Source organism: Oncorhynchus nerka, linkage group LG12 (assembly GCF_034236695.1).
Source record: "Oncorhynchus nerka isolate Pitt River linkage group LG12, Oner_Uvic_2.0, whole genome shotgun sequence".
Classification (NCBI taxonomy): Eukaryota; Metazoa; Chordata; class Actinopteri; order Salmoniformes; family Salmonidae; genus Oncorhynchus; species Oncorhynchus nerka.
Genome location: NC_088407.1, coordinates 16,302,511 through 16,330,295, shown reverse-complemented (window position 1 = coordinate 16,330,295; position 27,785 = coordinate 16,302,511). Strand labels below are relative to the sequence as shown.

The 27,785-nt window shown below is 49.5% G+C and overlaps 1 protein-coding gene across 1 annotated transcript; it reads right to left on the bottom strand.

Moving 5' to 3' along the window:
* Nucleotides 1-1,486: 1,486 nt before the first annotated feature.
* On the bottom strand, nt 1,487-20,490 carry LOC135574422 (mucin-2-like). The gene is made up of 8 exons (XM_065026022.1): nt 20,487-20,490; nt 5,465-5,979; nt 4,976-5,409; nt 4,781-4,917; nt 4,455-4,691; nt 3,531-4,298; nt 1,809-1,993; nt 1,487-1,684 (listed from the first exon to the last, which is right to left on the bottom strand). The coding sequence occupies exons 1-8, from the start codon at nt 20,488-20,490 to the stop codon at nt 1,487-1,489; spliced, it is 2,478 nt and encodes an 825-aa protein (XP_064882094.1).
* Between the last annotated feature and the right edge of the window lie 7,295 nt (nt 20,491-27,785).

Here is a 27,785-nt window from a genome sequence, read left to right as displayed (position 1 = left end):
ACGTGGTCCTCAGTTCTCGTCCCGGTTCTGGATGGCGTTCTGCACCCTCATTGGGTCGTCGGCTAGCCTGTCCTATGGTTTTCACTCCCAATCTAATGGCCAGTCGGAGGAAGCCAATCAGGACCTGGCGACAGCTCTTCATCGCCTCATCTCCGCCAACACCACCACCTGGAGCCAGCAACTCGTGTGGGTGAAATATGCTCATCACACCCTTCCCTGCTCGACCACTGGTCTCTCGCCCTTTGAGTGTTCCTTGGGATATCAACCCCCGCTCTTCCCTGAGCAAGAGGAAGAAGTCAGCATACCCTCTGCCCAGGTGTTTGTCCGCCAGTGTCACCGTACCTGGAAGAGAGCCCTGGTTGCACATCCAGGTATCGGCAACAGGCGGATCGCCACCGGACCTCTGCTCCCCGCTATTTATCGGCCCTTTCCCATCACCAAAATACTTAGCCCCTCTGTTGGTCATCTTATGTTGCCCCGCACCCTTCATATAGAGAGAGTACCTCCAGGCTCTGATCAGGCCCTACACCCAAACAAGGGCACTGCATTCATCCACCTCTGGCCTGCTCGCCTCCCTACCACTGAGGAAGTAGAGTTCCTGCGCAGCCCAGTCAAAACTGTTCGCTGCTCTGGCCCCCCAATGGAGGAACAAACTCCCTCACGACGCCAGGACAGCGGAGTCAATCACCACCTTCCGGAGACACCTGAAACCCCACCTCTTTCAGGAATACCTAGGATAGGATAAAGTAATCCTTCTCACCCCCCCCCTTAAAAGATTTAGATGCACTATTGTAAAGTGGCTGTTCCACTGGATGTCTTAAGGTGAACGCACCAATTTGTAAGTCGCTCTGGATAAGAGCGTCTGCTAAATGACTTAAATGTAAATGTAATGTAAATGTATATATATCCCGCTTTTCATGTGTCTAGGATTAAACCTCTGTCTCGCAGCCCTTTGTCTCCTGTTTCCAAGGTCCAACTCCTGCCTGCCGTCCTGTACTTGCCTGACTCTGATTTGGATTACGACTCTTTGCCTGCCTTGACTATAATATACTCTGACACTCGTCCTATCTGCCTGCTAATGTCGGCATCTGGGTCTTAGCCTGAGCCTCCATAGGATTGGGGTGTAGGTTTTGAGCATAGTCTGAAGGTAAGGAGGGGCAGTTCCTCTATGATCTTGTAGTGGATGCGAGCTTCAACTGGAAGCCAGTAGAGTGTGCAAGAGGAGTGGGGTGACATGGAAGGGGTTCAACACTGTGTGGGCTGCGGCATTTTCGATAAGTTGTAAGGGTTTGATGGTACGAGTGAGGAGCCCAGCAAACAGCGAGTAGCAGTAGTTCAGACAGGCGATGACAAGTGCCTGGATTAGAACCTGTGCCGATTAGGACCTTCCTGTGGGAGGTAGGGTCGTAGTCTACGTATGTTGTAGAGCATGAACCTGTAGAAGTGAGTCATTGCTTTGATGTTTGCAGAGAACAACAGGGTGTTGTCAAGGGTCACGCCAAGGTTGTTTACACTCTGGGAGGGGGGACACCGTGGAGTTGTCAACCAAGATGGAGAGGTCTTGAAAATGGAAGGCCTTCCCCACGAGGAAGAGCAGCTCCGTCTTGTCGAGGTTGTGCTTCAGGTGGTGGGCCGAGATCCAAATTGAGATATCTGCCAGGCACGCAGAGATGCGTGTCGCCACCTGTGTGTCAAATGGGGTGAAGGAGGAAAGTAGTGTGATGATGACAATGATAGGAGAGACCATGTGAGGGTATGACTGAACCGAGTGACTTGGTGTATAGAGAGAAGAGGAGAGAGCCTAGGACCAAGTCCTGGGGGACACCAGTAGTGAGAGTATGTGGTGCAGACACAGATCCTCTCCACGTCCCCTGGTAGGAGCGGCCTGCCAGGTAGGATAAAATCCAAGAGTGTGCAGAGCCTGAGAAGCTGAGCCCTGAGAAGGGGGAGAGGAGGATCTGATGGTTCACGATGTCGCAGGCAGTGGATAGATCTAGGAGAATGAGAACAGAGAAAAGAGAGTCAGCGTTGGCCTTGTGGAGAGCCTCTGTGACACAGAGGAGAGCAGTCTCACTTCAGGAACTTGTCTTGAAGCCTGACTGGTTAGGGTCAAGAAAATCAATCTGAGAGAGATAGCGAGAGAGTAGATCAGCACGCTTAAGTGTTTTGGAAAGAAAGAAGGGATACCGGTCTGTAGTTTAGACGTCAGAGGGGTTAAGTGTTGGTTTCTCGAGGAGGGGAAAAACTCTGGCATTTTGAAGTTAGAAGGGACGCAGCCAGTGGTCAGTGATGAGTTGATGAGGGTAGTGAGGAATGGGTTAAGGTCTCCAGAGATTGTCAGGAGAAGGGAGGAGGGGATGGGTCGAGCAGGGGCAGGTTATCTGGTGGCCAGACCTCACAAGTCACAGGATTTCATCTGGAGAGAGAGGGGAGAAAGAGGTCAAAGGCGAAGGGTAGTTCTGTGTGGACACAATGGACTCAATAAGCTGAGCGAATGAAGAGCGGATGCCATCAACGTTCTTTTCAAAGTGGTTGACAAAGTCATTCTCAGAGAGGGACGAGGGAGGGGTGGAGGATTGAGGGAGGAGAAGGTGGAAAATGTTTACTAGGATTAGAGGCAAAAGCTTGACATTTTGAATGATAGAAAGTGGTTTTAGCAGCAGATACAGAGGAAGAGAAGGTAGAGAGGAGGAAGTGAAAGGATCATATGTCCTCCGGAAGTTGAGTTTTCCTCAGTTTTCGCTCAGCAGCCCGCAGCCCTGTACTGTAAGCTCGCAATGAGTCATTCAGCCATGGAGCAGGAAGGGAGGGCCGAAGGGAGTGAGGGACAGAAGGATTTAGCAGAAGAGAGATATGATAAGATAGAAGAGGAGAGAAGAGTGGGAGAGAGAGAGATTGCAATGCTGCATGAATATCTGGGTAGGGGCTGAATGGGTAGGGTTGGAGGAGAGGAAACAAAGAAAAGTGATCAGAGATCTGGACGGGGGTTGCAGTGAGATTAGTAGGCGAACAGCCTCTAATAAAGATGAGGTAAGAGTATTGCCTGTCTTGTGATTGGGTGGGGACTGGGAAAGGGTGAGGTCAAAAGAGGAGGGGAAAGAAAGAGTTGGAAAGAAATTAATCAAAGGCAGACGTTAAGGGGGTTGAAGTCACCCAATACGATGAGCGATGAGGCATCGTCAGGAAATTAGCTTATCAAGGTGTCAAGCTCATAGAGGAAATGTAAGGGCACCTGGTCGGTGATAGATGACAACAGTGTTAAGCTTGAGTGAACAAGTGACAGGGAAAGCATGGAATTCAAATTAGGAGACAGATGAGTGAGGATAATCATAAATTAGGCATTGTGGATGGGGATGGGCTTGGGTTCTGCTAAGGTGCTGTGGACAGGGATGGGCTTGGGTTCTGCTAAGGTGTTGTGGACAGGGATGGGCTTAGGTTCTGCTAAGGCGTTGTTGACGGGGAATGGGCTTGGGTTCTGTTAACGTGTTGTGGACAGGGATGGGCTTGGGTTCTGCTAAGGCGTTGTTGACGGGGAATGGGCTTGGGTTCTGTTAACGTGTTGTGGACAGGGATGGGCTTGGGTTCTGTTAACGTGTTGTGGACAGGGAAGGGCTTGGGTTCTGCTAAGGCGTTGTTGACAGGGATGGACTTGGGTTCTGCTAAGGTGCTGTGGACAGGGATGGGCTTGGGTTCTGTTAAGGTGTTGTGGACAGGGATGGGCTTGGGTTCTGCTAAGGTGCTGTGGACAGGGATGGGCTTAGGTTCTGCTAAGGCGTTGTGGACAGGGATGGGCTTAGGTTCTGCTAAGGCGTTGTGGACAGGGATGGGCTTGGGTTCTGTTAAGATGTTGTGGACAGGGATGGGCTTGGGTTCTGCTAAGGTGCTGTGGACAGGGATGGGCTTAGGTTCTGCTAAGGCGTTGTGGACAGGGATGGGCTTAGGTTCTGCTAAGGCGTTGTGGACAGGGATGGGCTTGGGTTCTGCTAAGTCGTCGGCGGGGATGGGCTTAGGTTCTGCTAAGGCGTTGTGGACAGGGACGGGCTTGGGTTCTGCTAAGTCATCGGCGGGGATGGGCTTGGGTTCTGCTAAGTGGTCGGCGGGGATGGGCTTAGGTTCTGCTAAGGCGTTGTGGACAGGGATGGGCTTGGGTTCTGTTAAGATGTTGTGGACAGGGATGGGCTTGGGTTCTGCTAAGGTGCTGTGGACAGGGATGGGCTTAGGTTCTGCTAAGGCGTTGTGGACAGGGATGGGCTTAGGTTCTGCTAAGGCGTTGTGGACAGGGATGGGCTTGGGTTCTGCTAAGTGTTGTGGACAGGGATGGGCTTAGGTTCTGCTAAGGCGTTGTGGACAGGGATGGGCTTGGGTTCTGCTAAGTCATCGGGACGGGGATGGGCTTGGGTTCTGCTAAGTGGTGTTGTGGGGATGGGCTTGGGTTCTGCTAAGGCGTTGTTGACGGGGAATGGGCTTGGGTTCTGTTAACGTGTTGTGGACAGGGATGGGCTTGGGTTCTGTTAACGTGTTGTGGACAGGGAAGGGCTTGGGTTCTGCTAAGGTGCTGTGGACAGGGATGGACTTGGGTTCTGCTAAGGTGCTGTGGACAGGGATGGGCTTGGGTTCTGTTAAGGTGTTGTGGACAGGGATGGGCTTGGGTTCTGCTAAGGTGCTGTGGACAGGGATGGGCTTAGGTTCTGCTAAGGCGTTGTTGACGGGGAATGGGCTTGGGTTCTGTTAACGTGTTGTGGACAGGGATGGGCTTGGGTTCTGCTAAGGCGTTGTTGACGGGGAATGGGCTTGGGTTCTGTTAACGTGTTGTGGACAGGGATGGGCTTGGGTTCTGTTAACGTGTTGTGGACAGGGAAGGGCTTGGGTTCTGCTAAGGCGTTGTTGACAGGGATGGACTTGGGTTCTGCTAAGGTGCTGTGGACAGGGATGGGCTTGGGTTCTGTTAAGGTGTTGTGGACAGGGATGGGCTTACAAATTCTGCTTTAACCTGCTGTGGACAGGGATGGGCTTAGGTTCTGCTAATTTAGCGTTGTGGACAGGGATGGGCTTAGGTTCTGCTAAGGCGTTGTGGACAGGGATGGGCTTGGGTTCTGTTAAGATGTTGTGGACAGGGATGGGCTTGGGTTCTGCTAAGGTGCTGTGGACAGGGATGGGCTTAGGTTCTGCTAAGGCGTTGTGGACAGGGATGGGCTTAGGTTCTGCTAAGGCGTTGTGGACAGGGATGGGCTTGGGTTCTGCTAAGTCGTCGGCGGGGATGGGCTTAGGTTCTGCTAAGGCGTTGTGGACAGGGATGGGCTTGGGTTCTGCTAAGTCATCGGCGGGGATGGGCTTGGGTTCTGCTAAGTGGTCGGCGGGGATGGGCTTGGGTTCTGCTAAGGCGTTGTTGACGGGGAATGGGCTTGGGTTCTGTTAACGTGTTGTGGACAGGGATGGGCTTGGGTTCTGTTAACGTGTTGTGGACAGGGAAGGGCTTGGGTTCTGCTAAGGTGCTGTGGACAGGGATGGACTTGGGTTCTGCTAAGGTGCTGTGGACAGGGATGGGCTTGGGTTCTGTTAAGGTGTTGTGGACAGGGATGGGCTTGGGTTCTGCTAAGGTGCTGTGGACAGGGATGGGCTTAGGTTCTGCTAAGGCGTTGTGGACAGGGATGGGCTTAGGTTCTGCTAAGGCGTTGTGGACAGGGATGGGCTTGGGTTCTGTTAAGATGTTGTGGACAGGGATGGGCTTGGGTTCTGCTAAGGTGCTGTGGACAGGGATGGGCTTAGGTTCTGCTAAGGCGTTGTGGACAGGGATGGGCTTAGGTTCTGCTAAGGCGTTGTGGACAGGGATGGGCTTGGGTTCTGCTAAGTCGTCGGCGGGGATGGGCTTAGGTTCTGCTAAGGCGTTGTGGACAGGGATGGGCTTGGGTTCTGCTAAGTCATCGGCGGGGATGGGCTTGGGTTCTGCTAAGTGGTCGGCGGGGTTGGGCTTGGGTTCTGCTAAGGCGTTGTGGATGGCGGATGGGCGTAAGCCGTGAGCTCCGGGCTCCAAGGGTCACGTGTTCAATCCCTCTCTCTCTATCTCTCTCATCCACTCTTGGCATCCCCACTGAGTGATGCATAACACTGTCACACCCTCCAGACATCCAGCAGAGGTGTGTGTGTGTGTGTGTGTGTGGTTAGGAGCAGAGTGAGAGAAAACTGCTGAACAGAGAGAAAAACAGGGAGGAGGGAGGAGGAGGAGAAGGAGGGTGTTAGACAGAGTACAAATCCAGTACTGAATATAGAAACTGAGGTTACAAATCTCTTTTCTTTAACCTACAAAACTCCTGACTCAAATAATAATTTCTGTAATGTGTGCTATTAATTTAGTTCAAGTACATGTAAATCCATATTGTCATAACTTCTTCCTCACAATAACCTCTTCACCTGATAATAGTAATTTGATGGGTGTGTATATTTGTTCAATTTCACAAGTTTATTTTGCATATCCCAACTCTCCCTGAGAGCAGTGACACTGAAGCAATTAGGGTTGAGTACCTTGCGCAAGGTACGGCAAGGGCACACAGTCAGATTTCACATGTTGCCAGCTCGGGGACTCAAACTAGCTTTCAGTTACTGGCCTAACACTCTAACCGCTAGGCTACCTGCCCAACACTCTAACCGCTAGGCTACATGCCCAACACTCTAACCGCTAGGCTACCTGCCCAACACTCTAACCGCTAGGCTACCTGCCTAACACTCTAACCGCTAGGCTACCTGCCCAACACTCTAACCGCTAGGCTACCTGCCCAACACTCTAACCGCTAGGCTACCTGCCCAACACTCTAACCGCTAGGCTACCTGCCCAACACTCTAACCGCTAGGCTACCTGCCCAACACTCTAACCACTAGACTACCTGCCCAACACTCTAACCGCTAGGCTACCTGCCTAACACTCTAACCGCTAGGCTACCTGCCCAACACTCTAACCGCTAGACTACCTGCCCAACACTCTAACCGCTAGGCTACCTGCCCAACACTCTAACCGCTAGGCTACCTGCCCAACACTCTAACCACTAGACTACCTGCCCAACACTCTAACCACTAGGCTACCTGCCTAACACTCTAACCGCTAGGCTACCTGCCCAACACTCTAACCGCTAGGCTACCTGCCCAACACTCTAACCACTAGACTACCTGCCCAACACTCTAACCGCTAGGCTACCTGCCCAACACTCTAACCGCTAGACTACCTGCCCAACACTCTAACCACTAGACTACCTGCCCAACACTCTAACCACTAGGCTACCTGCCTAACACTCTAACCGCTAGACTACCTGCCCAACACTCTAACCGCTAGGCTACCTGCCTAACACTCTAACCGCTAGGCTACCTGCCCAACACTCTAACCGCTAGGCTACCTGCCCAACACTCTAACCGCTAGGCTACCTGCCCAACACTCTAACCGCTAGGCTACCTGCCCAACACTCTAACCGCTAGGCTACCTGCCCAACACTCTAACCGCTAGACTACCTGCCCAACACTCTAACCGCTAGGCTACCCAACACTCTAACCGCTAGGCTGCCCAACACTCTGCCCAACACTCTAACCGCTAGGCTACCTGCCCAACACTCTAACCGCTAGGCTACCTGCCCAACACTCTAACCGCTAGGCTACCTGCCCAACACTCTAACCGCTAGGCTACCTGCCCAACACTCTAACCGCTAGGCTACCTGCCCAACAGTCTAACCGCTAGGCTACCTGCCCAACAGTCTAACCGCTAGGCTACCTGCCCAACACTCTAACCGCTAGGCTACCTGCCCAACACTCTAACCGCTAGGCTACCTGCCTAACACTCTAACCGCTAGGCTACCTGCCCAACAGTCTAACCGCTAGGCTACCTGCCTAACACTCTAACCGCTAGGCTACCTGCCCAACAGTCTAACCGCTAGGCTGCCTGCCCAACACTCTAACCGCTAGGCTACCTGCCCAACACTCTAACCGCTAGGCTACCTGCCTAATACTCTAACCGCTAGGCTACCTGCCCAACAGTCTAACCGCTAGGCTACCTGCCCAACACTCTAAACGCTAGGCTACCTGCCCAACAGTCTAACCGCTAGGCTGCCTGCCCAACACTCTAACCGCTAGGCTGCCTGCCCAACACTCTAACCGCTAGGCTACCTGCCCAACACTCTAACCGCTAGGCTACCTGCCCAACACTCTAACCGCTAGGCTACCTGCCTAACACTCTAACCGCTAGGCTAGCTGCCCAACACTCTAACCGCTAGGCTAGCTGCCCAACACTCTAACCGCTAGGCTACCTGCCCAACACTCTAACCGCTAGGCTACCTGCCCAACACTCTAACCGCTAGGCTACCTGCCCAACACTCTAACCGCTAGGCTACCTGCCTAACACTCTAACCGCTAGGCTACCTGCCCAACACTCTAACCGCTAGGCTACCTGCCCAACACTCTAACCGCTAGGCTACCTGCCCAACACTCTAACCGCTAGGCTACCTGCCTAACACTCTAACCGCTAGGCTACCTGCCTAACACTCTAACCGCTAGACTACCTGCCCAACACTCTAACCGCTAGGCTAGCTGCCCAACACTCTAACCGCTAGGCTACCTGCCCAACACTCTAACCGCTAGGCTACCTGCCTAACACTCTAACCGCTAGGCTACCTGCCTAACACTCTAACCGCTAGGCTACCTGCCCAACAGTCTAACCGCTAGGCTACCTGCCCAACAGTCTAACCGCTAGGCTACCTGCCCAACACTCTAACCGCTAGGCTACCTGCCCAACACTCTAACCGCTAGGCTACCTGCCTAACACTCTAACCGCTAGGCTACCTGCCCAACAGTCTAACCGCTAGGCTACCTGCCTAACACTCTAACCGCTAGGCTACCTGCCCAACAGTCTAACCGCTAGGCTGCCTGCCCAACACTCTAACCGCTAGGCTACCTGCCCAACACTCTAACCGCTAGGCTACCTGCCTAATACTCTAACCGCTAGGCTACCTGCCCAACAGTCTAACCGCTAGGCTACCTGCCCAACACTCTAAACGCTAGGCTACCTGCCCAACAGTCTAACCGCTAGGCTGCCTGCCCAACACTCTAACCGCTAGGCTGCCTGCCCAACACTCTAACCGCTAGGCTACCTGCCCAACACTCTAACCGCTAGGCTACCTGCCCAACACTCTAACCGCTAGGCTACCTGCCTAACACTCTAACCGCTAGGCTAGCTGCCCAACACTCTAACCGCTAGGCTACCTGCCCAACACTCTAACCGCTAGGCTACCTGCCCAACACTCTAACCGCTAGGCTACCTGCCCAACAGTCTAACCGCTAGGCTGCCTGCCCAACACTCTAACCGCTAGGCTGCCTGCCCAACACTCTAACCGCTAGGCTACCTGCCCAACACTCTAACCGCTAGGCTAGCTGCCCAACACTCTAACCGCTAGGCTAGCTGCCCAACACTCTAACCGCTAGGCTAGCTGCCCAACACTCTAACCGCTAGGCTACCTGCCCAACACTCTAACCGCTAGGCTACCTGCCTAACACTCTAACCGCTAGGCTACCTGCCCAACACTCTAACCGCTGGCTACCTGCCTAACACTCTAACCGCTAGGCTACCTGCCCAACACTCTAACCGCTAGGCTACCTGCCCAACACTCTAACCGCTAGGCTACCTGCCCAACACTCTAACCGCTAGGCTACCTGCCTAACACTCTAACCGCTAGGCTACCTGCCTAACACTCTAACCGCTAGGCTACCTGCCCAACACTCTAACCGCTAGGCTGCCTGCCCAACACTCTAACCGCTAGGCTACCTGCCTAACACTCTAACCGCTAGGCTACCTGCCTAACACTCTAACCGCTAGACTACCTGCCCAACACTCTAACCGCTAGGCTAGCTGCCCAACACTCTAACCGCTAGGCTACCTGCCCAACACTCTAACCGCTAGGCTACCTGCCTAACACTCTAACCGCTAGGCTACCTGCCTAACACTCTAACCGCTAGGCTACCTGCCCAACAGTCTAACCGCTAGGCTACCTGCCCAACACTCTAACCGCTAGGCTACCTGCCCAACACTCTAACCGCTAGGCTACCTGCCTAACACTCTAACCGCTAGGCTACCTGCCCAACAGTCTAACCGCTAGGCTACCTGCCTAACACTCTAACCGCTAGGCTACCTGCCCAACAGTCTAACCGCTAGGCTGCCTGCCCAACACTCTAACCGCTAGGCTACCTGCCCAACACTCTAACCGCTAGGCTACCTGCCTAACACTCTAACCGCTAGGCTACCTGCCCAACAGTCTGCCCAACACTCTAACCGCTAGGCTACCTGCCTAACACTCTAACCGCTAGGCTACCTGCCTAACACTCTAACCGCTAGGCTACCTGCCCAACAGTCTAACCGCTAGGCTACCTGCCCAACAGTCTAACCGCTAGGCTACCTGCCCAACACTCTAACCGCTAGGCTACCTGCCCAACACTCTAACCGCTAGGCTACCTGCCTAACACTCTAACCGCTAGGCTACCTGCCCAACAGTCTAACCGCTAGGCTACCTGCCTAACACTCTAACCGCTAGGCTACCTGCCCAACACTCTAACCGCTAGGCTACCTGCCTAACACTCTAACCGCTAGGCTACCTGCCCAACACTCTAACCGCTAGGCTACCTGCCTAATACTCTAACCGCTAGGCTACCTGCCCAACAGTCTAACCGCTAGGCTACCTGCCCAACACTCTAACCGCTAGGCTGCCTGCCCAACACTCTAACCGCTAGGCTACCTGCCTAACACTCTAACCGCTAGGCTACCTGCCTAACACTCTAACCGCTAGACTACCTGCCCAACACTCTAACCGCTAGGCTAGCTGCCCAACACTCTAACCGCTAGGCTACCTGCCCAACACTCTAACCGCTAGGCTACCTGCCTAACACTCTAACCGCTAGGCTACCTGCCTAACACTCTAACCGCTAGGCTACCTGCCCAACAGTCTAACCGCTAGGCTACCTGCCCAACAGTCTAACCGCTAGGCTACCTGCCCAACACTCTAACCGCTAGGCTACCTGCCTAACACTCTAACCGCTAGGCTACCTGCCCAACAGTCTAACCGCTAGGCTACCTGCCTAACACTCTAACCGCTAGGCTACCTGCCCAACAGTCTAACAGTCTAACCGCTAGGCTGCCTGCCCAACACTCTAACCGCTAGGCTACCTGCCCAACACTCTAACCGCTAGGCTACCTGCCTAATACTCTAACCGCTAGGCTACCTGCCCAACAGTCTAACCGCTAGGCTACCTGCCCAACACTCTAAACGCTAGGCTACCTGCCCAACAGTCTAACCGCTAGGCTGCCTGCCCAACACTCTAACCGCTAGGCTGCCTGCCCAACACTCTAACCGCTAGGCTACCTGCCCAACACTCTAACCGCTAGGCTACCTGCCCAACACTCTAACCGCTAGGCTACCTGCCTAACACTCTAACCGCTAGGCTAGCTGCCCAACACTCTAACCGCTAGGCTAGCTGCCCAACACTCTAACCGCTAGGCTACCTGCCCAACACTCTAACCGCTAGGCTACCTGCCTAACACTCTAACCGCTAGGCTACCTGCCCAACACTCTAACCGCTAGGCTACCTGCCTAACACTCTAACCGCTAGGCTACCTGCCCAACACTCTAACCGCTAGGCTACCTGCCCAACACTCTAACCGCTAGGCTACCTGCCCAACACTCTAACCGCTAGGCTACCTGCCTAACACTCTAACCGCCAGGCTACCTGCCTAACACTCTAACCGCTAGACTACCTGCCCAACACTCTAACCGCTAGGCTAGCTGCCCAACACTCTAACCGCTAGGCTACCTGCCCAACACTCTAACCGCTAGGCTACCTGCCTAACACTCTAACCGCTAGGCTACCTGCCTAACACTCTAACCGCTAGGCTACCTGCCCAACAGTCTAACCGCTAGGCTACCTGCCCAACAGTCTAACCGCTAGGCTACCTGCCCAACACTCTAACCGCTAGGCTACCTGCCCAACACTCTAACCGCTAGGCTACCTGCCTAACACTCTAACCGCTAGGCTACCTGCCCAACACTCTAACCGCTAGGCTACCTGCCCAACACTCTAACCGCTAGGCTACCTGCCCAACAGTCTAACCGCTAGGCTGCCTGCCCAACACTCTAACCGCTAGGCTACCTGCCCAACACTCTAACCGCTAGGCTACCTGCCTAATACTCTAACCGCTAGGCTACCTGCCCAACAGTCTAACCGCTAGGCTACCTGCCCAACACTCTAAACGCTAGGCTACCTGCCCAACAGTCTAACCGCTAGGCTGCCTGCCCAACACTCTAACCGCTAGGCTGCCTGCCCAACACTCTAACCGCTAGGCTACCTGCCCAACACTCTAACCGCTAGGCTACCTGCCCAACACTCTAACCGCTAGGCTACCTGCCTAACACTCTAACCGCTAGGCTAGCTGCCCAACACTCTAACCGCTAGGCTACCTGCCCAACACTCTAACCGCTAGGCTACCTGCCCAACACTCTAACCGCTAGGCTACCTGCCCAACAGCTCTAACCAGTCTAACCGCTAGGCTGCCTGCCCAACACTCTAACCGCTAGGCTGCCTGCCCAACACTCTAACCGCTAGGCTACCTGCCCAACACTCTAACCGCTAGGCTAGCTGCCCAACACTCTAACCGCTAGGCTAGCTGCCCAACACTCTAACCGCTAGGCTAGCTGCCCAACACTCTAACCGCTAGGCTACCTGCCCAACACTCTAACCGCTAGGCTACCTGCCTAACACTCTAACCGCTAGGCTACCTGCCCAACACTCTAACCGCTAGGCTACCTGCCCAACACTCTAACCGCTAGGCTACCTGCCCAACACTCTAACCGCTAGGCTACCTGCCCAACACTCTAACCGCTAGGCTACCTGCCCAACACTCTAACCGCTAGGCTACCTGCCTAACACTCTAACCGCTAGGCTACCTGCCTAACACTCTAACCGCTAGACTACCTGCCCAACACTCTAACCGCTAGGCTAGCTGCCCAACACTCTAACCGCTAGGCTACCTGCCCAACACTCTAACCGCTAGGCTACCTGCCTAACACTCTAACCGCTAGGCTACCTGCCTAACACTCTAACCGCTAGGCTACCTGCCCAACAGTCTAACCGCTAGGCTACCTGCCCAACAGTCTAACCGCTAGGCTACCTGCCCAACACTCTAACCGCTAGGCTACCTGCCCAACACTCTAACCGCTAACACTCTAACCGCTACCTGCCTAACACTCTAACCGCTAGGCTACCTGCCCAACAGTCTAACCGCTAGGCTACCTGCCTAACACTCTAACCGCTAGGCTACCTGCCCAACAGTCTAACCGCTAGGCTGCCTGCCCAACACTCTAACCGCTAGGCTACCTGCCCAACACTCTAACCGCTAGGCTACCTGCCTAATACTCTAACCGCTAGGCTACCTGCCCAACAGTCTAACCGCTAGGCTACCTGCCCAACACTCTAACCGCTAGGCTGCCTGCCCAACACTCTAACCGCTAGGCTGCCTGCCCAACACTCTAACCGCTAGGCTGCCTGCCCAACAGTCTAACCGCTAGGCTGCCTGCCTAACACTCTAACCGCTAGGCTGCCTGCCCAACAGTCTAACCGCTAGGCTACCTGCCCAACACTCTAACCGCTAGGCTACCTGCCTAACACTCTAACCGCTAGGCTGCCTGCCCAACAGTCTAACCGCTAGGCTACCTGCCCACCACTCTAACCCCTAGGCTACCTGCCCAACACTCTAACCGCTAGGCTACCTGCCCAACAGTCTAACCGCTAGGCTACCTGCCCAACACTCTAACCGCTAGGCTGCCTGCCCAACAATCTAACCCCTAGGCTACCTGCCTAATACTCTAACCGCTAGGCTACCTGCCCAACACTCTAACCGCTAGGCTACCTGCCCAACACTCTAACCGCTAGGCTACCTGCCCAACACAATAACCACTAGGCTACCTGCCCAACACTCTAACCACTAGGCTACCTGCCCAACACTCTAACCCCTAGGCTACCTGCCCAACACTCTAACCCCTAGGCTACCTGCCCAACACTCTAACCGCTAGGCTACCTGCCCAACACTCTAACCGCTAGGCTACCTGCCAAACACTCTAACCGCTAGGCTACCTGCCCACCACTCTAACCCCTAGGCTACCTGCCCAACACTCTAACCCCTAGGCTACCTGCCCAACACTCTAACGACTAGGCTACCTGCCCAACACTCTAACCACTAGGCTACCTGCCCAACACTCTAACCGCTAGGCTACCTGCCCAACACTCTAACCGCTAGACTACCTGCCCAACACTCTAACCGCTAGGCTACCTGCCCAACACTCTAACTGCTAGCCTACCTGCCTAACACTCTAACCGCTAGGCTACCTGCCCAACACTCTAACCGCTAGGCTACCTGCCCAACACTCAACACTCTAACCGCTCGGCTACCTGCCCAACAATCTAACCCCTAGGCTACCTGCCTAATACTCTAACCGCTAGGCTACCTGCCCAACACTCTAACCGCTAGGCTACCTGCCCAACACTCTAACCGCTAGGCTACCTGCCCAACACAATAACCACTAGGCTACCTGCCCAACACTCTAACCACTAGGCTACCTGCCCAACACTCTAACCCCTAGGCTACCTGCCCAACACTCTAACCGCTAGGCTACCTGCCCAACACTCTAACCGCTAGGCTACCTGCCCAACACTCTAACCGCTAGGCTACCTGCCCAACACTCTAACCCCTAGGCTACCTGCCCAACACTCTAACCCCTAGGCTACCTGCCCAACACTCTAATCGCTATTGTACCTGCCCAACACTCTAACCCCTAGGCTACCTGCTCAACACTCTAACCACTAGGCTACCTGCCCAACACTCTAATCGCTAGGCTACCTGCCCAACACTCTAACCGCTAGGCTACCTGCCCAACACTCTAACCGCTAGACTACCTGCCCAACACTCTAATCCCTAGGCTACCTGCCCAACACTCTAACCGCTAGGCTACCTGCCCAACACTCTAACCGCTAGGCTACCTGCCCAACACTCTAACCGCTAGGCTACCTGCCCAACACTCTAACCGCTAGACTACCTGCCCAACACTCTAACCGCTAGGCTACCTGCCCAACACTCTAACTGCTAGGCTACCTGCCTAACACTCTAACTGCTAGGTTACCTGCCTAACACTCTAACTGCTAGGCTACCTGCCCAACACTCTAACCGCTAGGCTACCTTCCCAACACTCTAACCGCTAGACTACCTGCCCAACACTCTAACCACTAGGCTACCTGCCCAACAATCTAACCGCTAGGCTACCTGCCCAACACTCTAACCACTAGGCTACCTGCCCAACACTCTAACCACTAGACTACCTGCCCAACACTCAACACTCTAGTGATGTAGTGTGTGTGTGGGGGGGGGGGGGGGTATAGGAGGGTAAATGCTGAATAAAGTGCAGCTCCCTATACTTTCATTGCAATTTATCGACCGAAGGTAAACGCTAGCGCAGAATAAAAGATGTGTACACAGCGTTTACCCTCCACTACACCACAATTCTATACCATAGAAAACACTACACCCTAGTTGCTGTTCAGGTCATGTGGTCAGGACAGTAATGAGAATTGATTATGATTCAATTTGGTATGCAGCGCTTATTGTCTGACTGTCTGTCTGTCAAGGACGTGGATCAATTAAAAGATTAATGCTAGGAAGTAATTTAGAAGTGGCCTAATGGTTTACTCACACACACACACACACACACACACACACACACACACACACACACACACACACACACACACACACACACACACACACACACACACATATTATCCTAATGGTTTAATGACTGGGCTGTTATGAAGCCTGTTATTGCTTCACTGAGGGAGCTGTGTGAGTCATGTACAGCGAGGAAACCCAATCCTTTATAACAGATAGACAGACAGTGGGTGGATAGACAGACACACTCTCATATCAATAATAACCATGATAACCATAATTGATGGTAATGGTGAAAAAGTCTGAATTTCACAACCTTGAATGTTAGCAGATGAGTGGAAGAGGGTAAGAAAGAAAATGAAAGAGAGAGAGAGAGAGAGCGAGAGAGCGAGAGAAAGAGAGACAAAGAGAGTGAGAGAGATTGAGAGAGACAGAAAGAAAGAGAGAGAGAGCGAAAGAGAGCGAGAAAGAGCGCAAGAGACAAATAGAGAGAGAAAGAGAGAGACAGAGAGAGAGACAAAAAGAGAGAGTGAGATAGACAGCGAGAGAGAGAAAGAGAGACAGAAGGAGTCAGAGGGCGTCACGTCCACCTTTCACTGGGTGACGTTATCTCAATGTTATCTATCTAACTCTCCTAATGACGTCTGGCATGGAGACCTCACCCCGGGAGGAGGGATGGTGAGAGGGAGGGATGGATGGAGGGGAGGAGGGATGGTGAGAGGGAGGGATGGTAGGGCTACATATGGGACTGAGAGAGGGAGGGATGGTAGGGCTACATATGGGACTGAGAGAGGTTATATTACAGACAGAGAGAGGGAGGGATGGTAGGGCTACATATTGGACTGAGAGAGGTTATATTTCAGACAGAGAAAGGGAGGGATGGTAGGGCTACATATGGGACTGAGAGAGGTTATATTTCAGACAGAGAGAGGGAGGGATGGTAGGGCTACATATGGGACTGAGAGAGGTTATATTTCAGACAGAGGGAGGGATGGTAGGACTACATATGGGACTGAGAGAGGTTATATTTCAGACAGAGAGAGGGAGGGATGGTAGGGCTACATATGGGACTGAGAGAGGTTATATTTCAGAGAGAGAGAGGGAGGGATGGTAGGGCTACATATGGGACTGAGAGAGGGAGGGATGGTAGGGCTACATATGGGACTGAGAGAGGTTATATTTCAGACTGAGAGAGGGAGGGATGGTAGGGCTGCATATGGGACTGAGAGAGGTTATATTTCAGACAGAGAGAGGGAGGGATGGTAGGGCTACATATGGGACTGAGAGAGGTTATATTTCAGACTGAGAGAGGGAGGGATGGTAGGGCTACATATGGGACTGAGAGAGGTTATATTTCAGACAGAGAGAGGGAGGGATGGTAGGGCTGCATATGGGACTGAGAGAGGTTATATTTCAGACAGAGAGAGAGGGAGGGATGGTAGGGCTACATATGGGACTGAGAGAGGGAGGGATGGTAGGGCTACATATGGGACTGAGAGAGGTTATATTTCAGACAGAGAGAGGGAGGGATGGTAGGGCTACATATGGGACTGAGAGAGGTTATATTTCAGACTGAGAGAGGGAGGGATGGTAGGGCTACATATGGGACTGAGAGAGGGAGGGATGGTAGGGCTACATATGGGACTGAGAGAGGTTATATTTCAGACTGAGAGAGGGAGGGATGGTAGGGCTGTATATGGGACTGAGAGAGGGAGGGATGGTAGGGCTACATATGGGACTAAGAGAGGTTATATTTCAGACTGAGAGAGGGAGGGATGGTAGGGCTGCATATGGGACTGAGAGAGGTTATATTTCAGACAGAGAGAGGGAGGGATGGTAGGGCTACATATGGGACTGAGAGAGGTTATATTTCAGACTGAGAGAGGGAGGGATGGTAGGGCTACATATGGGACTGAGAGAGGTTATATTTCAGACAGAGAGAGGGAGGGATGGTAGGGCTGCATATGGGACTGAGAGAGGTTATATTTCAGACAGAGAGAGGGAGGGATGGTAGGGCTACATATGGGACTGAGAGAGGTTATATTTCAGACAGAGAGAGGGAGGGATGGTAGGGCTGCATATGGGACTGAGAGAGGTTATATTTCAGACAGAGAGAGGGAGGGATGGTAGGGCTACATATGGGACTGAGAGAGGGAAGGATGGTAGGGCTGTATATGGGACTGAGAGAGGGAGGGATGGTAGGGCTACATATGGGACTGAGAGAGGTTATATTTCAGACTGAGAGAGGGAGGGATGGTAGGGCTGCATATGGGACTGAGAGAGGTTATATTTCAGACAGAGAGAGGGAGGGATGGTAGGGCTACATATCGGACTGAAAGAGGTTATATTTCAGACTGAGAGAGGGAGGGATGGTAGGGCTACATATGGGACTGAGAGAGGTTATATTTCAGACAGAGAGAGGGAGGGATGGTAGGGCTGCATATGGGACTGAGAGAGGTTATATTTCAGACAGAGAGAGGGAGGGATGGTAGCGCTACATATGGGACTGAGAGAGGGAAGGATGGTAGGGCTACATATGGGACTGAGAGAGGTTATATTTCAGACAGAGAGAGGGAGGGATGGTAGGGCTACATATGGGACTGAGAGAGTTATATTTCAGACTGAGAGAGGGAGGGATGGTAGGGCTACATATGGGACTGAGAGAGGGAGGGATGGTAGGGCTACATATGGGACTGAGAGAGGTTATATTTCAGACTGAGAGAGGGAGGGATGGTAGGGCTGTATATGGGACTGAGAGAGGGAGGGATGGTAGGGCTACATATGGGACTGAGAGAGGGAGGGATGGTAGGACTACATATGGGACTGAGAGAGGTTATATTTCAGACTGAGAAAGGGAGGGATGGTAGGGCTACATATGGGACTGAGAGAGGGAGGGATGGTAGGGCTACATATGGGACTGAGAGAGGTTATATTTCAGAGAGAGAGAGGGAGGGATGGTAGGGCTACATATGGGACTGAGAGAGGTTATATTTCAGAGAGAGAGAGGGAGGGATGGTAGGGCTACATATGGGACTGCGAGAGGGAGGGATGGTAGGACTACATATGGGACAGAGAGAGGGAGGGATGGTAGGGCTACATATGGGACTGAGAGAGGTTATATTTCAGACAGAGAGAGGGAGGGATGGTGGGGCTACATATGGGACTGAGAGAGGTTATATTTCAGAGAGAGAGAGGGAGGGATGGTAGGGCTACATATGGGACTGAGAGAGGTTATATTTCAGACTGAGAGAGGGAGGGATGGTAGGGCTACATATGGGACTGAGAGAGGGAGGGATGGTAGGACTACATATGGGACAGAGAGAGGGAGGGATGGTAGGGCTACATATGGGACTGAGAGAGGTTATATTTCAGACTGAGAGAGGGAGGGATGGTAGGGCTACATATGGGACTGAGAGAGGTTATATTTCAGACAGAGGGAGGGAGGGATGGTAGGACTACATATGGGACTGAGAGAGGTTATATTTCAGACAGACAGAGGGAGGGATGGTAGGACTACATATGGGACTGAGAGAGGTTATATTTCAGACTGAGAGAGGGAGGGATGGTAGGGCTACATATGGGACTGAGAGAGGTTATATTTCAGACAGAGGGAGGGAGGGATGGTAGGGCTACATATGGGACTGTGAGAGGTTATATTTCAGACTGAGAGAGGGAGGGTATGTGTGTGTTTTATGAACAAGGTGGGAAGTGAGGGGAATGTCATTGGGAGGGAGAGAGCCGGGCAAGCTGTAATGTAATAGATGACCTATCCAACTGTTTTCCTACAGTGTGTGTGTGTGTGTGTGTGTGTGTGTGTGTGTGTGTGTGTGTGTGTGTGTGTGTGTGTGTGTGTGTGTGTGTGTGTGTGTGCCCCAATGCTGACTCGGGACATTGTTGGCATTCTTCAGAGAGGAGCTGCATTGTACTGCTGGGACAATCCCATTCACAGCCACCGGGATGGGAAGGAGAGAGAGAGAGTGTGTGTGTGTGTGTGTGTGTGTGTGTCAGGGGAAGAGGGTATGTGGCAAAGGGGGAGTGGTTCTAGAGCAGGGCTGGGTAAACTACAGATCCTTCCTGCGAGCCTATTGTATCTGGCCCGCGAGAGGAATCTGAGTAAAAATAAATACAAATGATAATATTTTGGGCTAAAAACACTCAGGCCACTCTTGAACATGTTATACTAGATAAAAAGTAAGTTTAATTGTGTATTATCATCTACATTTATGATGAGTATTTCTGTTGAATCGAAGTGGCTGTGCAAAATCACTGGATGTTTTTGGAACTAGTGAATGTAACTAGTTCCAATATAAACTCAGATTTTTTTTTATAAATACGAACTTTATAAAAAATAAAAAAAAAGAAGAACTTTATCAAACATGTATTGTGTAACATGAAGTCCTATGAGTGTCATCTGATGAAGATCATCAAAGTTTAGTGATTAATTTTATCTCTATATGTGCTTTTTGTGACTCCTCTCTTTGGCTGGAAAAATGGCTGTGTTTTTTCTGTGGCTTGGTGGTGACCTATCATAATCGTTTGTGGTGCTTTCACTGAAAAGCATATTTGAAATCGGACACTGTGGTGGGATTAACAACAAGATTACCTTTAAAACGGTATAATATACCTGTACATATATATCTGAGGAATTTTAATTATGAGATTTCTGTTGTTTTGAATTTGGCGCCCTGCACTTTCACTGGCTGTTGTCATATCATTCCATTAACGGGATTGCAGCCCAAAGAGGTTTTAACATTACCCATGACCTAAATCCATTCTGCTATAATAACCCAATTCTAATTCCATTCTGAGTTATAGTGGCAACGGTTCATTCCATCAGATCCTCGTAACAGTTGTTGTTACCCCAGTGGGATTTTAATTGGTTCAGTTAGCTCTATACCCATTCCTCTATAAGTCCTCTATAAGTCCTCTATAAGTCCTCTATAAGGCCTCTATAAGTCCTCTATAAGTCCTCTATAAGTCCTCTATAAGTCCTCTCTCTATAAGTCCTCTATAAGTCCTCTATAAGTCCTCTATAAGTCCTCTATAAGTCCTCTCTCTATAAGTCCTCTATAAGTCCTCTATAAGTCCTCTATAAGTCCTCTATAAGTCCTCTCTCTATAAGTCCTCTATAAGTCCTCTATAAGTCCTCTATAAGTCCTCTCTCTATAAGTCCTCTATAAGTCCTCTATAAGTCCTCTATAAGTCCTCTCTCTATAAGTCCTCTATAAGTCCTCTATAAGTCCTCTATAAGTCCTCTCTCTATAAGTCCTCTATAAGTCCTCTATAAGTCCTCTATAAGTCCTCTCTCTATAAGTCCTCTATAAGTCCTCTATAAGTCCTCTATAAGTCCTCTATAAGTCCTCTCTCTATAAGTCCTCTATAAGTCCTCTATAAGTCCTCTATAAGTCCTCTATAAGGCCTCTATAAGTCCTCTATAAGTCCTCTATAAGTCCTCTATAAGTCCTCTATAAGTCCTCTCTCTATAAGTCCTCTATAAGTCCTCTATAAGTCCTCTATAAGTCCTCTATAAGTCCTCTATAAGTCCTCTCTCTATAAGTCCTCTATAAGTCCTCTATAAGTCCTCTATTCTATAAGTCCTCTATAAGTCCTCTATAAGTCCTCTATAAGTCCTCTATAAGTCCTCTCTCTATAAGTCCTCTATAAGTCCTCTATAAGTCCTCTATAAGTCCTCTCTCTATAAGTCCTCTATAAGTCCTCTATAAGTCCTCTATAAGTCCTCTATAAGTCCTCTATAAGTCCTCTATACCTCCCGACAGCGTTGAAGATGTAAACACGGAAATCAATCATAGTGAATGAGTTCCAATGGCACTCGTAAAAAGACCACCAATAACCAATATCCACTAGTAAACAGAACTGTAAACAGGCTTCCTAATCAAATCTAGTTTTATTTGTCTAGTACACATGGTTAGTGTAACAAAATGCTTGTGCTTCTAGTTCCGACCATGCAGTAATATCTAACAAGTAATCGAACAATTCTAACAAGTAATCTAACAATTCACAACGACTATCTTATACACACAAGTGTAAAGGAATGAATAAGAATATGTACATAAAAATATATGAATGAGCGATGGCCGAACGACATAGGCAAGATGCAGTAGATGATATAGAGTACAGTATATACATATGAGATGAGTAATGTAGGGTATGTAAACATTATATAAAGTGGCATAGTTTAAAGTGGCTAGTGATACATTTATTACATCAATTTTTTTCTATTATTAAAGAGCCTAGAGATTAGAGTCAGTATGTTGGCAGCAGTCTCTCAATGTTAGTGATGGCTGTTTAATTAACAGTCTGATGTCCTTGAGATAGAAGCTGTTTTTCTAAAGTAACCTCAAACCTACCACATCAATATTATTGAGGCTGGTCATGGTAACAGTCCCACGGGGTGGCAGGGTAGCCTAGTGGTTAGAGCATTGGACTAGTAACCGAGCTGACAAGTCTATCGTTCTGCCCCTGAACAGGCAGTTAACCCACTGTTCCTAGGCCGTCATTGAAAATAAGAATTTGTTCTTAACTGACTTGCCTAGTAAAATAAAGGTAAAATAAAAAACATTTCACTCCTGTGTAAGATTGCCCTCTAGTGGTCTTAGTGCCACAGTGCACACTCCCTCACTACACACACACAGAGTTCATGGTGTTACAACTACCTTGAGGCACTATAGTCCGTCATAGAGGATCATAAATCATTAGGAGATTTAAAGAGGAAGTTAAACCATTAATGGGAGTAACATGTTGTTATGGGTTGCAAGTTGTGGTAGTAAAGTCAACAAGGTCTCACAGTCTTACGTCAGAATTAGACGTTTGTCAAATGTCAAAATTTGAAGTTGTTCAATTGTGAAATTTGAAAGCGTTTGGTTACTTCTCTATATCTTTCCAAGCTTAAGGTTAGGCATTAACTCTGCATGGTTAAGGTTTGGGATAGGCTTAAAACTAAAATATCCCAAACAGACCTAAACCATTTCCCATTCATTGATTGTCAATTGGGTTTCTTTTTTTTTTCAATTTAAAGTTTTATTAAGTTCTTGTTTTTCAATCAACCAACAAAACACATTCCACATTCACAGATGTGACAGGCTTTAAAAAAATAAAAAGTAAAAAAATAATAATACATTTGAAAAAATTAAAATACAATTAAAATGAATGATAAAGTCAAATAAAAGCATTTATTTTTCTTAATCTATATATTTTCCTTGGTACCTGTATATACATACATACATACATACATACATACATACATACGCACATACACATACATACATACATACATACATACATACATACATACATACATACATACATACATACATACATACATACATACATACGCACATATACATACACATACACACATACGCATACATACATACATACATACATACATACATACATACATACGCACATACATACAAAACACTAAAAAACTAAATTAAAATAAAAACACACACACAACAAACAAAACAACATACCACTTGCAGCAGCACTATCAAGGTTCTTATCAGCTATTTCAAGCATTCGCTGAGACGATGGGCCAATAATTCGTTTTTAGGTTTTACAGTACCTTACACAAAATGTATCTGCGCATTTCCCTAGTCACCCTGTTCACTCTGTCCAGTTTGAAATATAGTTGAATAGTGGGGACCAGAGTCTATCAAACTTGGGCTGTCTCTTGTGGAGGTCATAAGTGAGCTTTTCAAGAGGAAGGAAGTCAACAATCTGGTCAATCCACATTTTAAATGTAGGAGGGGTATTAGAGGCCCACAATAGAAGAATACATTTCTTAGCAAAGTATGTAATAGTCATAAGCAAATTTTCTCTGTCAGGATCAAGAACAAAGTCCTGCTGGGCATTAAGAAGATAGATACATGGGGTCATATCAAACTGTACCTCTAGTATTTTCTGTGCAGCGGTATGTATAGATTACCAGAATCTGGCAATCTCCCTACAGCTCCAAAATACATGCATATAGGTTCCACATTCAGAGGTACATCTTTTACAGTTAGGAGACATATCTGTTTTCATTCTATGGAGTCTCAAAGGAGTATAATAAAATTTGTACAAAAATTTGTAATTAGATTCTTTCATTTTTACACTGGTAGAGGAGCAGTATACCCTGTCGCAAACCTCCGCCCATAACTCATCACTAATAGTCAGACCAAGGTCCTTTTCCCAGATTATTTTCAAAGGAGTAAAGGAGGAGCTTCCTTTCTCAGAAAATGAGAAATGAGGAAAATGAGGAAATTACATGTCTAATTTGAAGATATTTAAAAAAAAATGGGATCTTGGCACATCGAATTCACTGCAGAGCTCTTGAAAGGATTTCAGTGTAGTGGTTTTCTGATGAAATAGGTCTGAAAAGGTCCTGATTCCTAGAGTATGCCAAAGATTAAAGTTGGCATCCCTCAGGGCTTTTGGCAAGTTTGGGTTGCCTACTATAGGCGAGTGAGAACATATTTGGGAGGAAATGCCCAGGTATTTCTTACAGTCCCTCCACGCTAGTAGGGTGCTGTAAATCACAAAGGATTTGGCTATGTTGCCCACTTCACTAAAGTTATTATCAAATCAAATCAAATCAAATTTTATTTGTCACATACACATGGTTAGCAGATGTTAATGCGAGTGTAGCGAAATGCTTGTGCTTCTAGTTCCGACAATGCAGTGATAACCAACAAGTAATCTAACTAACAATTCCAAAACTACTGTCTTATACACAGTGTAAGGGGATAAGGAATATGTACATAAGGATATATGAATGAGTGATGGTACAGAGCAGCATACAGTAGATGGTATCGAGTACAGTATATACATATGAGATGAGTATGTAGACAAAGTAAACAAAGTGGCATAGTTAAAGTGGCTAGTGACATAAGAATGCAGTCGATGATCTAGAGTACAGTATATACATATGCATATGAGATGAATAATGTAGGGTAAGTAACATTATATAAGGTAGCATTGTTTAAAGTGGCTAGTGATATATTTACATCATTTCCCATTATTAAAGTGGCTGGAGTTGGGTCAGTGTCAATGACAGTGTGTTGGCAGCAGCCACTCAATGTTAGTGGTGGCTGTTTAACAGTCTGATGGCCTTGAGATAGAAGCTGTTTTTCAGTCTCTCGGTCCCAGCTTTGATGCACCTGTACTGACCTCGCCTTCTGGATGATAGCGGGGTGAACAGGCAGTGGTTCGGGTGGTTGATGTCCTTGATGATCTTTATGGCCTTCCTGTAACATCGGGTGGTGTAGGTGTCCTGGAGGGCAGGTAGTTTGCCCCCGGTGATGCGTTGTGCAGACCTCACTACCCTCTGGAGAGCCTTACGGTTGAGGGCGGAGCAGTTGCCGTACCAGGCGGTGATACAGCCCGCCAGGATGCTCTCGATTGTGCATCTGTAGAAGTTTGTGAGTGCTTTTGGTGACAAGCCGAATTTCTTCAGCCTCCTGAGGTTGAAGAGGCGCTGCTGCGCCTTCTTCACGACGCTGTCAGTGTGAGTGGACCAATTCAGTTTGTCTGTGATGTGTATGCCGAGGAACTTAAAACTTGCTACCCTCTCCACTACTGATCCATCGATGTGGATAGGGGTGTTCCCTCTGCTGTTTCCTGAAGTCCACAATCTTCTCCTTAGTTTTGTTGACGTTGAGTGTGAGGTTATTTTCCTGACACCACACTCCGAGGGCCCTCACCTCCTCCCTGTAGGCCGTCTCGTCGTTGTTGGTAATCAAGCCTACCACTGTTGTGTCGTCCGCAAACTTGATGATTGAGTTGGAGGCGTGCATGGCCACGCAGTCGTGGGTGAACAGGGAGTACAGGAGAGGGCTCAGAACGCACCCTTGTGGGGCCCCCCGTGTTGAGGATCAGCGGGAGGAGATGTTGTTGCCTACCCTCACCACCTGGGGCGGCCCGTCAGAAGTCCAGAACCCAGTTGCACAGGGCGGGTCGAGACCCAGGGTCTCGAGCTTGATGACGAGCTTGGAGGGTACTATGGTGTTGAATGCCGAGCTGTAGTCGATGAACAGCGTTCTCACATAGGTATTCCTCTTGTCCAGGTGGGTTAGGGCAGTGTGCAGTGTGGTTGAGATTGCATCGTCTGTGGACCTATTTGGGCGGTAAGCAAATTGGAGTGGGTCTAGGGTGTCAGGTAGGGTGGAGGTGATATGGTCCTTGACTAGTCTCTCAAAGCACTTCATGATGACGGAAGTGAGTGCTACGGGCGGTAGTCGTTTAGCTCAGTTACCTTAGCTTTCTTGGGAACAGGAACAATGGTGGCCCTCTTGAAGCATGTGGGAACAGCAGACTGGTATAGGGATTGATTGAATATGTCCGTAAACACACCGGCCAGCTGGTCTGCGCATGCTCTGAGGGCGCGGCTGGGGATGCCGTCTGGGCCTGCAGCCTTGCGAGGGTTAACACGTTTAAATGTCTTACTCACCTCGGCTGCAGTGAAGGAGAGACCGCATGTTTTCGTTGCAGGCCGTGTCAGTGGCAATGTATTGTCCTCAAAGCGGGCAAAAAAGTTATTTAGTCTGCCTGGGAGCAAGACATCCTGGTCCGTGACTGGGCTGGGTTTCTTCTTGTAGTCCGTGATTGACTGTAGACCCTGCCACATGCCTCTTGTGTCTGAGCCATTGAATTGAGATTCCACTTTGTCTCTGTACTGACGCTTAGCTTGTTTAATAGCCTTGCGGAGGGAATAGCTGCATTGTTTATATTCGGACATATTACCAGACACCTTGCCCTGATTAAAAGCAGGGCAAGGTGAATATAATTGAGCTTAAGGGCAATGAACCACAGGATTGGGCTTCTATCTGAATCCACGTTGACTCTTGTCTGTTTGTGATCCATGTTAGCATGTTGCGGATTTGGGCAGACCAGTAGTACAATTGAAGGGAGGGAAGGGCAAGGCCACCTTTAGATTTGGGTTTTGATAAAGTGGAAAACTTGATCCTAGGTTTTTTATTGCCCCATATAAATTTGGTGATGCTTTGGTTAGTTGTTTTGAAGAAGGAAACTGGGAGATAGCATGGGAGCATCTGAAATAAGTAGTTCAGTCTAGGGAGGACGTTCATACGGATTACATTAATTCTTCCTACTAAGCTAATTGGGAGGGAGATCCAGGTTTGGAGATTGTTCTTGATTCGATCCAGGAGTGGAAGATAATTTTCCTTAAAAAGGCTATTCAGATCTGGTGTTATGAAGATCCCGAGGTATTGAAACCCCTGTGTTTTCCATTGGAAAGGACAAAGTGTCTTCATAGAGCTGGTGAGTGTAATATTGAGAGGGCAGACAGTGGATTTGTTAAAATTGATCTTATAACCTGAGAACTTGCCATACTGGGCAATTGTGTCTAAAATGAGAGGGAGGGATTTCTCAGGGTTGGATATGTAGAGCAAGACATCATCCGCGTAAAGCGAAATCTTGTGCTGCAGGCCACCTGCAGAAACACCCATAATACTTGGATTGCTCCTTATCAGCTCTGCCAGAGGCTCCGCCCCCAACAAGTAGAGCAGCGGGGACAGCGAGCACCCTTGTCTTGTGCCCCGCTCCAGAGGGAATCTGTCAGAGTTCAGTCCATTAGTAGTCACCATGGCATTTGGATTGGGAGTATAGTGATTTGATCCATTTAATAAAATTTGGGCCCATATTGAACTTTTCTAAGACTGAAAACAGAAAGCTCCACTCCATCCTGTCAAACGCCTTCTCAGCATCCAGTGAAGCCAGCAGGACAGGGGTCTTTTGTGCGTTTACTTGATCAATAATATCAAAAAGACGGCGAATGTTATCAGAAGAGTATCTGTCTCTAATAAATCCAGTTTGGTCCGCTTTTATTATTTTGGGAAGAAGAGTGTTTAGTCTTATGGCGAGCAATTTGGTAATTATTTTATAGTCGAAATCCAACAAGCTTATGGGCCGGAAGGACGAGCAGGATAGGGGGTCCTTGTCCTTTTTTAGCAACACTGTAATGCGAGCTGTGTGCATTGAGTCTGGGAGAACTCCGTTTTTGCAAAAATCCTCCAGCATTGGCATGAAGATAGGG